Here is a 12,368-nt window from a genome sequence, read left to right as displayed (position 1 = left end):
AAAGGCTTCTTCCTCAACTTTGTGACCAGCAACACTTTCTGTCTCACCATAGACTGGTAAATGGGCTTCAGAATCATCTTTTCTTTTTCCAAGAACATTGTCTTTTCCAGTGTATGTTGTCTCCTGCTCCTTTGTCTTTGCCATTCCTAACATGCATATTGAATTTATATTTTTCTTAAATGCTCAAGACAAGAAAGGCCTGAGCAGAAGGTTGGAAAAAATAAAAAAATCAGAAAAATCAAAAACCACTTTAGCCTTGAGTGATTTAAAAAGTATCGGAAGGAAAAATTTGAAAAAATAAAAAACTTCTTTAAACAAGATCAAAATAATCTGGTTTCTCTGCGAAATCCTTTCAGAATTCAAGTCTGGAATTTAACTATACATAAACTATGACTAGTATAGTAAACTATGACCAATACAAACACGATTTTCTGCAATTCCTTGAAGCAAGCTCTGAAGGAGTGCATTATCGTCTAAATGTATAAATTATTGCCCTGTTTTGTAAATTTTCGAGCAGAGAGAAAACACACAGAATAAAACCCTAACCTTACTCGGCCTGTCTCCGATCACTTCAGAAAATAGTTCAAATTGGAAGGCTGAAACAACAAATAGGCTGTCAAAATAGCCATGTCATACCCTGCCATGGCCTAGACACCTCCTGGACTCTGTTTCCATAATCAGTGCGACGGACCGCTTCTTTGTTCAATTCTTCTCAATGACAGCTTTGAGGAATCAAGGGGCCGGCCTGACTGAACAAACCCTTGGCCCTAAAAATTTTACAGATGAAAGAAATGCTCACTGTGGAGAGCTAATGATCCTCTGTTCCATTAGTATTGTTTTCGCTTGTGAAAGCTTCTTGTATCTTGTGATCGTTGTCCCAAAAAGGAAGAAATACAAGCATGGAAGGGCAATTGCTGTGTGGGTAAAAGGGGAATTCGATAACAGTGAAAGCGTCCCATTTATCAACACATACATACAACTGATATAGTTGATTCTCTCTCTCCTCACTAATGTTGCATTCGATTCTTGGCAGTTGTCCAATGCTTTCTCTAATGGCTTCTTTGATATTCCTCAAACTGTATTCTCTTCCGTCAGGTTTAATACCTACAAAAAAACTACCAATTACTATTACAAATCTAAATACTGATTTTGTATGAAAGAATTAATTTGGCAACGGTCTTCACCTGCTTCTTTAAGTGCCCCGAGAATGTCCATATTTTCTCTCAAGGAAAGAGCCGACTCAAAGTATGAATGCTCATCAAGATTGAGAGAGCAAGTGTCGTGCTTCTCCAATTCATGCCCCCAGAATTTGTGTCCATCACTGCTAGGACAACTTAAAGAATCCCAATATTTGTTCAGTTCTTCCTTCAGATCTGAAATCTCTAAATTCTCTCACAATACATAAAATTCGGCCATGATCATATAAGTCAAACATTATATTTTATTACCACTCATGGAAAAGTATAGAGTGAGCAGAACCTTTGAGTAATCGAATTCTCTGGAAGAATCACAGAACTGTGGACATTTCCCGTCGCTATAATTGGGCCAAAGACCATGAATGGAAAAGTCGGAAGCAGGCTTTCCTGTGCGAGGGTAACAGCATCCTCTACGCGTATCACAGTATGAATCAGGCCACTGCATTTACAAGCAATTGATTTCCATTAACACGAGAAAGAATACTGAAGCAGAAAAGGAATTTGATGTTCAGAATGAATATATACCTGTTGCATGAAATAATAGAAATCCAAGGATCTCGCAATAACACCAGTGAAATAGCACTCAAATATGATGAGCACCAAAATTATACTTCAGAGGAAAGTCGGCCATTTGAAATCCCCCTTCAGATCTTCTAATACATCACTATCAAATTTGCATCTGGAAAGGCAGGTAGCCGGCAAGGAGCACGAACTCTGCAAGGCCAGATGTTGGCCTTGGCTGCATCGTATCTAGAGGGTAATCACCTGCGGTGAAACGTATGATAGCGCGCCGCATGCTGTGTGGAGAAGGTCCTCGGGTATGAACTATTCTAACAGCGCACTAAGGCATATCGCCATTTTCGTCCACTAGTTCTCCGACTTCTGGTGACATGAACCCTGGTTCTCCGACTTCCGGTGACATGTGATCCAACGGTTCAACCTTTCTCAATCGTTTAACATATCGTCTAACGATATTTAAGGGTGACAGATAGACAACAAAGGGAGTTCATTTCAGAGGGAATGCCTTACGGCGTAACTAATACCATATTCATAATACCAATGCTCGTTATACCAATATCATAACTAATACCATATTGATACGATGAACCACATGTTTAAAGAAAAAAGAAAAGGAAAACGAGAATGGAATGTCCCTCCTGAACTCAAAAACCTTGCAAAAAAATGCCATTTGACCTGCGTTTTGTACAATGCAATCATACATATATGCATTAAATTTTACAACCTTGGAAACTCTTGAGGTTATCTCGATGGCTGATCCTCAAATATTCAAATATTCGACTATATTCAACAATCTGACGTACTGGCTAGGTCAAAAATTTAACCGAGCGAGTGCATTTTGTACCATGCGATTCTGCATATATGTATTAACTTGTATAACCCTTGAAACTCTTGAGCCTATCTCGATTTCCGATCCCCAAATATTCGACGGACACTGGCTGGGTCAAAAATTTAACCGAGCCAGTGTCCATCCCATTGCCGAATATTTGGGGACTCGGCAATCAAGATGAGGATGCCCGCCCCTTGAAATGCATATCTGGCTCTAAATCAAAGAATAGAAGGCCCCTTCGCAAAGGTTACGACATTGTTCTAGGCTAGGCTAAGAGGCGATGGCTGCTAAGGGGAGCTAGGCAGTTACCCGAGCGCAGAACTTGGCAGAAAGTAATCCAAACTGTTCCACTGGAGTACATGAGACAAGTGGAGAAGGCACTAGTTGTGGAGCAGGCCGATGATCCATGTTTCCTTGTTCCCATTATTGACTTACAAGGGTTCGGCAAGGATCAATATGATAGTATCGTTGCACAAATTTCAAGGGCTGCAGAGAATTGGGGCTTCTTCCAAATTATAAATCATGGCATCCTTGACTCCGTTATAGCTCGTGTGCAAGCAACAAGCAACGCCTTCTTTCAGCTTCCCGCTGAAGAGAAGGAAGCATATGCTAACGAAGCACAGAACCCAATTGGCTATGGCAGCAAACTCGGATATTCTGCAGATGGAGAGGTTATGTTGGAATGGGGAGACTATTACTATAATGTTATGCAGCCTCTAGATAGGAGAGACATGTCCAAATGGCCTATACAACTCTCTAATTTCAGGTATATATATATATATATATGATCTTTTACTCCGAGTTTTCTGATACTGTATTTGTCTTTTGAAGAGGTTTGGGGTTACACCAACGCTGGTAAACTGTATTTGTATTTGTGTCACTAAATTTTTCAAATGGGTGGCAAGGATTCCCATGATTAAAATTATGGATTCTATAAAGGTACCCTGATTCCACCCATATTTCCTGAAAAAGAAAAAGCCTAACCTGTCTGATGAACTTTATGGTTGTAGGGAAACTATGGATGAATACAGCACAGAGTTGTCCAAGTTATTTGAATATTTGATGAAGGTATTGTCTCGTGATCTGGGCTTAGAGACCGAAAACTCTCTGAGCGAGAGCGTGGGAGGGGAGAGGAAGGAACTGCAAATAAGGATAAATTACTATCCACCGTGTCGTCAACCGGATCTGGTGGTGGAAGTGGCACCCCATTCTGATCCTGTCACTATCACAATTCTCCTTCACGACCAAATCTTAGGGCCGTAGTTTGATTAGTCAGAGGAATTGTCTTGAAAGTTATGGAAATTCTTGTCATATTTATAGAAAATCCAGCCAGGATTTTTGTAAATCCAAGTTATAGTTGTTAAACTTCAAAATTTTAGGTGTCCTAGACATTTTTGATGGTGCTGAATCCATTTCCACCATCAAAAACACGATTCAAACACTCTCTCTACAAGATTTTTTGAAATTTTTTTGCACGGATTCTAGCCACTTTTGACCGTCAAGACAATTCCTCAGCTTTATTAGAAGACTCCAATCTAGGGTTGCAGATTCGCAAATATGGAGCCTGGATTGATGTGCAATTCCTTACCATCGCTCTGGTTGTCAATATCGGCGATCAACTCGAGGTACCTCAATATTCATAACAATTCGTTATAAAACTTTGTCAATATCAGCAATCAACTCGAGGTACCTCAATATTCATAACAATTCGTTATAAAACTTGTAACATGTTAATTGTTGGATGTAATTACTATGAGTCGTTGGCATGTAGTTTCGGTTTCTTTACGCATAATCTGAATTTGGGGAGTGTTTAGTTATCCTATAGTTTTATTTAGATAGTTGGCTAAGATTAATATATTTATTCCTATTTAATTATGTAGTTTTAAGAAATTAAATCAATTTAATTTAGTAATTAATACTCGATTATGTTATTATGTATATTAACAACAATCGCAACCTTTATGTTAACAATGTTATTGTATTATTAATTATAAATTAAATTTTATGGAAATTTTGACCTATAATTTTTTTTTTTAATTTATATATATTCTAAAACATGTTCATTTATATATGTTAATTCTAAAATATTTTTATATATTTATTTATTTATTTATTTTTATTTTATTTTATTTTTATTTTTCCGAAGAAAAAGCGAATTTTTTATTGAAGTGATAAAAAGTTACATTGCATATGCTTAAGCATTTCTGTTGCTGCTATAAGACTGCTTTTGCAATAAAAAACGTCCTACCTTCAGGAAGGACCATCTGTTCTCAAGAAGAGGCTGCTGAAAACAGTTCTAACCTGCTGCTTAAGACTGTCCAGCCATAAACCATAACATCCCTTTCAAAAAAGGGTAGCAAAAACATCAAAATAAACGGGTCTCCTCAGGAGAGGAAAACAACCCTTACAAAAAGGATATTAAGTTCTGAGTTTATCCATTTTGCAGTTTTCATTCCAAAAGTTCATAATAAGAGTCTAGGAAATATGTATGACAAAAATATATATGAAGTAAAGCTGTGACTGCAACCAAGTATCTAGGAATGAGGCGGCTGATCCGATAAGGATCTGTCCATGGTTTTCTTCTATAATTTTCCAGCTGCTCAGATTCTGCTGCAAACCTTCCTTAGAAAGTTTGTCTGCTGAATCGTTACGATCCCTGTAAATATGACACAAAGAAATAACTATTAAAGGAATTTTTTAATACCTGTATTTCTTCCAGCAAAGGTTTCAGAATTTGATTTTTGCATGTACTTTGCCCATTAACCCGTTTGATAACGTTAAGTGAATCTCCAAAGATCTGAATTGTGAAGATGTTCCTTTGGATGAGCCAACAGAGAAGTAGTTTCAAAGCTGACATCTCTATGTAGTTATTTGATCCTATCCCTAGTCCAACTGAAGTTTTGAGGAACGGATTTGCATTTACATGAATGACTATTCTTGCTCCTTCCCTATTGTTCTGCGAGACACCATCAAAAAGAGCCCAGGGATGCCCTCTTTTATTTGGACGGCTTTGTCTTGTCTTAGTGATTTTTTCTACTCTAGTTCAGGGATATTTGAGTAGATAGAGGAACTTTGGATTGCTGTGACAGTCGTCAGAGTTTCCTTATCCTGAAAAATACTCATGTTCCTGGCAATCCAAACCCCCCAACAGATAATGAGAGGTAGATTTTGCTTATTCCCTTCAGGATATTGTTGCCACCATTTTGCCCAAATCTCAGACAGATTTTCACCTACCCATTCGACCCTTTTATTCATCAATTTTTCTACCTCCCCCCATATCTTTTTGGTTTCTGAGCAAGATAGGAACAGATGGTTGATGGATTCAACTTCAGATTTGCATAAGGTACATCTCCCTGGACCATGCATATATCTTGACTGAAGAGTGTCCCAAGTTTGGATTTTCCTTTTTAAAATGCACCAAAAGAAAAGTCTAGCCTTTGCCGGACATTTGAGCTTCCATAAGTGCTTCGGCCACCATTCCAGAGTTCCCCATCCTTTCCTAGACACGATGAATTTATATCCACCTTTTGGAGAATACACTCCAGTGTTTGCATGGGCCCAGATCAACTGATCCAGGCTGTCTTTCAACCTGACATTTGATCTGGAGAGTTCTTGAATATAAATATTCCATTCATTCCACCATCTATGCTCTAGGTCTAGGTCTTCTCCATTTTTCCAAGCTTGTCCCCATATGGTTGAGTGACCAACTTTTTCCACCTGATTTAAGAAGAGTATGCCTTTGTTTTCTAAGTGACTGATTAACCCAGGGGATAATGCAAAATTTTCATTGCAGCCAACCCAGGGATCCTTCCCTATCTTCAAATTCCTTCCATTCCCAATCTTCCATGCCAATCCTTGTTCGATCACTTTGAATGACTCCACAGTTGCTTTCCATACCACCGAGACATTCTTCTTGTTCTTTGCTGGGTTTCTGATCCATTCTTCTAAAGGAACCGGGTCTATATATTTCCTTTTTACCACTCTTGTCCATAAATTTTACAACTTTATAAGTCTCCAGCCTGATTTGGCTGCCAACGTGAGGCTGAAGTCAAGAAGGATTTTTATTCCCCATCCTCCCTGATCTTTTGGCCTTGCCACTTTCTCCCAGGCAACCCATGGAAGAATAGAGTTCTCCTTTGAGCCAGCCCACAGAAATCTGCTACAAATTCTCCTTATTTTCTCCAGGATTCCTTTAGGAACCCATGTTAAAGTTGTCGAGTAGACTGGAATGGCCAGTAGCACTAATTTGATTAGAGTCAGTCTCCCAGCTCTGGACAGCCATTTGTAGATCCAATGTGAGATTCTGGCTTCAATTTTGGCGATCAACCAGTTCCAATCCTCTTTCTTATAGGCGTTGGGCTTTAGCCAGAAGCCTAAATACTTGAAGGCGGATTCCATATTACTCGTTTCATAAGGAAAGAATGAATAGATCTGTGCTTTTTCTTGTCTGTTTAATCCTTCCACTATTAACTGAGATTTCCTGGAGTTTATCTGCATTCCAGTTGCTTTCAAGAAAATATCAAGTATGTTTTTTAATTCCTTTATTTCATTAGAATCTCCATTTGTGAAAACCAATATATCATCTACAAAAAGAAGATGAGATATGAACATGTTGACTGCTACTTCTATACCTCTTACCTTGCCTTCCCTTTTGGCCTTTTGAATCAGCTGGCTTAAACCTTCTGCAACTAAAAGAAAAAGCAAAGGGGACAAGGGACAGCCTTGCCTCAATCCCCTCTGTCCTTTGAAAAATGGAGTGGCTGCACCGTTGATGAGAACTGCATAGCTGACGTTTGTGATACACCCCATGATCCAGCTGATGAAATCCGTTTTGAAACCTAAATGAGTTAGAAGCAAACGAATATATATCCAATTTATCCTGTCATAAGCTTTTGATAAGTCGATTTTTATAACTGCACCCTTCTTATTCTTCTACTTTACACTGTGCAGTACCTTCTGCGCCACACCGATAGCTTCATGGATTTGTCGACCATTCAAGAACCCAAATTGTTCATTTGAAATATGCCTTGACAAAATTGGTTTAATTTTGATCGCAATCACTTTTGCAATAATCTTGTATATACTGTTGCATAATGAAATTGGTCTGAAGTCTTCAAAGGTTTCGGGAACTTCCTTCTTTGGGATGAGGGCTATAAAAGTTGCGTTGAAAGGACTATAAACCTCTCCTTTCTTTCTGGACTCTTCTACTACTTCAGTTATTTATGCTCCTATCAGATCAAAAAAATGGTGAAAGAGTTCTATGGTCCATCCGTCTGGCCCAGGGCTTTTTTTTTTGCCATAGATTTGATGACACTTTCAACTTCCTCCTTTTTTACTGGGCTCATTAACTCCTCCGCTTCTTCCTCCTCCACATACCTAGGGAAGCATTTCGTTGTTTTGATAACCTCAGCGATGATGACCTCACCTTGATCTGCAAATAAGTTCAGGAAATGGCTTTTCCCTAGCGCTGACAGTGATTCAAATGTCTTTGCCTCCCTTCCTTCATCAATTTTTAGGTTCCAGATAGTGTTTGCGCTCTTCCTCCCTTTTGCATAGTTGTGAAAAAAATTCGGGTTTTCGTCCCCTGCTTTAAGCCAAATCACTCTGCTCTTAAGCCTCCATTCCTCCTCTTTTGCCAGAAGAAATTTATTTTTGAGTTTCTCAAGGTATAGGATCCTCTCTTTTGATTCCTGAGTCGCGTATCCATCCTCCTCTATACTTTCCAGCTTTTGAAGTTCCTCACTTATCCGGATTATTTCCTCATTCTGTTTTGATTTTCTGTCCTTTGCCCATATAATTGTTGCTTTCTTCAGTCTTTTGAGGTTTTCCATGAACAGGAACCCTTTATCCTCTGAGGTGCTTCTGTCAGGATGTCTCCATGTTTCTTTAAATAGTTTGTTGAAAGAAACTTCTTGCAACCAAGATGCATTAAACTTGAAGGGTGCTGGCGGCTTTGGAGGAGGCTTAGAGAGTTCTAAATAAACTAGAAAGTGATCTGAAGGCCCCCCCCTTCAACCCATTGCCTAAACATTGGGATCATGGAAGATAATTCTTCATTTATGAGAAATCTGTCCAGTCTTTTTGCTATTCTTGTTTCTCCTACTCTTCTATTCCTCCAAGTCATCCTTAACTTAATAAGATTAACATCTTTCAGATTGTTGGCAATTAAGAGATTTTGGAAGAAATCTGTAAGCGAATCCTCCCTTGCCGAGGGTCCCCAGGCCTCCGCTCTTCCTATTGAGAAGTTTAAATCTCCGCCCAACACCATGTATTTACTCTTCACTGTTGAATTGGACATCAGGTCGTTCCAGAAAGGCACCCTCCCCTGACATGGCCCATAAATGTTTAGGATTTTTAAGGGGAAGTCAAATTCTGGGGATTGGAGTTCCATGCCCATCACCTGTTTCATGCCCCATTAGTTCCTTATCTTGATTTTCCCTTCCCTGTAGCCTACATCTAGTCCTCCAGAATGTCCTACTAAGTCCATAGCCGAAAATTTCCAACCTGGAAGGAGGGCATTTAGCACCGATTCTACTTCTGCTCCATTCCCCAAAGTCTCCTGAAGTAGAAGGATATCCGATTTTGAATTCATGACCATCTCCCTAAGAGCCAGTTTTTTGGGTTTACTGGCTAAACCCCTGCAGTTCCATGATGTAAGAATCATTTTAAAGCATTTTCAGGGGCCTGCACAGCTCTAAGTGCCCCAGTGATTGACAATTGCTTTCCATCTGCCACATCATGCTTTGCTTTAACCTGGGCCATGGAAAGATTTGATTTCCTTCCCCTTTTTTTTCTTTTCAGGATTAGAGGAGGGGACAGACCTATGCCACCCACAGTATCTAAGGGATCAGGTTTATTGTCCTCAGATCTGAAGTTATAGGGGCATATGGGATGAGGGACCATGGGAATTGGTTCAGAAGAAACAACTTCACAATTTAGATCTAAGGAGGGGATGGCGGCCGAAATGATTTCAATACAGGTTTCCACATTGTTCCCATCATGACTTTCTTTATTATCATTGATATCAGGAATGAAATTTTTTGAAAGAGATTCAGGAACCAGACAATCTTCTTTTTTTTTCTGAATTAAGAAAAGGGGTATTTATTGGATCTAAGCACATACCCTTTGAGTCCTCGCTATTGATGGGATTTTGAGTTGTTGCCGCTTCCTCGATGGGCTCCATGGTTGCTTCTTCGCTCCCAAGCTCAAGATCTTCGTCTTCCGTTCTGATCAGTGAATCTTTATTTGCTACATTCGGGGTCTGCCCCCAGCTGAAAATCCATCTCCATTTCTCCTTCTATCTGTTGAACTGAAGTCTCTTTTCTCTGAAGAGTCTGATTATGACAAGTTGCCTTCTCCAACTGTGCTGATGTCCTCTAGAATCTTCTCCGTCGCCTACCCAAGGGGCATTCCTTGGCCAAATGTCCATAGACGTGGCATCTATGGCACCTGAAGGGCAAGTATTCGTAGTCCAGGATCTGTTCAAAGACGTAATCTTTGTACTGGAGATTAATCTTCTCTGCTAGTCCTCCACTTGGGTTTAGGCTGACTAGGATCCATGCCATAGCCTTATTCTGGGTTTGCAGGAAGGACATATCTGCTTCCAGAAATGTGCCCAACCTATTCCCTATTGCCTTGAAAACCGACTCAACCCAAAGGAATGAAGGCAACCCCGGAGCCCTTACCCATACCAGAAAGACATCCGTTTTCTCATGAATTGCATCAAACAGAGGACTCCATTTTTTTAGAAGAACAGGGATGTTCCCGAAAGCCCAATTCCTTTCAACAACCCAATCTGCCGCCTCTTTGTGCTCAAAACGCACCATAAACCAGCCTTTTGCTAGAGTCGAAACCCTGAATCCTCTAATGAGATCAGACTGCCAATTTTGTTCCCCCCACGATTTGATGAAATTGGAAGTGTATTTTTTCCCTCTCGCCCTACCGACCAAGGTGCATTCAGCCACCTCCAGAGCCTCTTCTATCTGCACGTCCATTCCCAAAACCAAATTCCCTTCTAAATCCTGTGAATTTATCGGCCTCTGCTTTTTCCTTTTCTCCCCTTTTTTCCTTGTCCCGACATCCTCCTCCCTTATTTTCTCGCTTGCCTCATTCCTTTCTTGCTCATTCAGGCTGGAATTCAATGGGGAAATCCTTGGCTCGTATGAGGCTAGAAACGAATTGCTTATGGTGTAATTAAAAGGCTCTGCTAGAGATTGATTTGTTACCTAAGTCCGCAATTCTGATCCTGTAGGGTTCTTTCGTGGGTCTGGAAGTCCTTCAGAGTCGACTTCCTTCCATCCTTCTATCCTTTTGGGGCTGCCCTGACCTTTGGTAATGGATGCTCTGGTAACGGTCGAAACCCTTCCAAAACCCCCTTCAGACCTTTGCCCTATGCTCGATCCGAAATTTACGATATCCTCTAAACCTCCAGAGAGAACCGGACCAATGGAAGAGGGTTTCCCTTTGTTGCCTTGGGTGTATTGTCGAAGGCCTGCATGCAACTCATCTCCGCTCGACCTTCTTGTCTGCTGCAAACCCTTGGTGTCCTGATGAAAAGGGACGTTCCCCTCCAACTTCTTTGTCGACTGTAGGATGGGATGGTTAATCCTTAGCGTTTTCGGTGAAAGAGGGTCGGAGCTAAAGTTTTCTGTCGCTCTGAAATATCATTCAATGTTTTGGGCAGTTCGGCCCTTCCCAAGACCGATAGGATATCCTCCATTGCAGGGTCTAGGTCAACAAGTTCGCTAGGGTTAACCATGTTTACTGAAGAGGGTCACAGATAACTCGTCGATCGGTTTCTTCGATGAAGGGTCGTTGTCAGCACAGTTGTCTTGTCTCCTTGCTTTCCTCAATAAAAACCCTTGTTATTGTGCTTCAAACTGTTGACCCCCAACTGTCTACCCCGTGATATTTCCAACCTCCACCTGCCCTTCTTATTTGTCGCTGTCCACCGGAGTATTGTTCCTCCCTTCGTCGCGATCCGGTATCGATTTCTGATGGGCACTAGGCCCTCAGCCCAGCTGGCCCTGGTTCCGGCCTATGCACCTGCGCCCAAACCCTCGCCCTCCTCCCATATAATTTTTATTTATTTTGTATAAATATTTATTTTTGAATTTAATTTTATTGTGGATTTCAAAAATATTTTACTTAATTATAGATTATTGAAATATTTCTAAATGTAATAGATCAATTATTTGACTCCACCAATATCCATTAAATCTCAAAATATTCTTAAAAATCCGTAATCAACACAAAATGACCAATACCCAATTTGCATGGCTCTGATATCGTTATTTTTGTGTTGGTGAAATTCGATAACCTTTATCCTGAGCAGATATTGAGTAACAGGAAATACAGCAGCATTGAGCACAGGATGTCATGGGCCATGTTTTGCACTCCGCCATGTGATGCATTGATTTCACCCCGGAGAGAATTGATAGATGACCGTCATCCTCCATTATATCAGCGGATTTCTTATCAGAAGTATCTCAAGAACTTTTTCAAGAAAGGATTGGATGGAAAGGGCCATCTTCATGGAGTCAAACAACAAAATCCATTGCCTTTTTGAACGTCACATCGAGCAATATTGCCTATAACTTGTTATCTATAAATCTCAATTTGTCCTCTCCATGAGGACTTATGCATCCACACATCTGTACTTCAGTAATAATTCAATATGCATTATGTTGCATATAATTTTTCAGTATTTTTATTTTAGAATTATAAACAAATAAATTAAAAAATATGAAATAGAAATCACTTTTTTATACATTTAATGGTTCATTAATAGAAATTACAAGTGATAAAGGTGTTACTTAAATATT

The 12,368-nt window shown here is 39.9% G+C and overlaps 1 protein-coding gene and 1 pseudogene across 1 annotated transcript; one reads left to right on the top strand and one right to left on the bottom strand.

Moving 5' to 3' along the window:
* Nucleotides 1-808: 808 nt before the first annotated feature.
* Nucleotides 809-1,992, bottom strand: LOC149159311 (ribonuclease 1-like). The gene is made up of 5 exons (XM_089434260.1): nt 1,910-1,992; nt 1,722-1,806; nt 1,480-1,635; nt 1,185-1,380; nt 809-1,104 (listed from the first exon to the last, which is right to left on the bottom strand). The coding sequence occupies exons 1-5, from the start codon at nt 1,990-1,992 to the stop codon at nt 809-811; spliced, it is 816 nt and encodes a 271-aa protein (XP_089290386.1).
* An 832-nt stretch (nt 1,993-2,824) lies between these two features.
* On the top strand, nt 2,825-12,112 carry LOC149159310 (jasmonate-induced oxygenase 1-like; annotated as a pseudogene).
* The last annotated feature ends 256 nt before the right edge of the window (nt 12,113-12,368 follow it).

This window comes from Pinus tabuliformis, chromosome 5_2 (genome assembly GCF_031772625.1).
Source record: "Pinus tabuliformis cultivar Carrire ecotype Pingquan chromosome 5_2, CPIR1, whole genome shotgun sequence".
In the NCBI taxonomy this organism is placed as follows: Eukaryota; Viridiplantae; Streptophyta; class Pinopsida; order Pinales; family Pinaceae; genus Pinus; species Pinus tabuliformis.
Note: the sequence above shows the minus strand (reverse complement) of the source record. Positions and strands in the feature narration are given on the sequence as shown.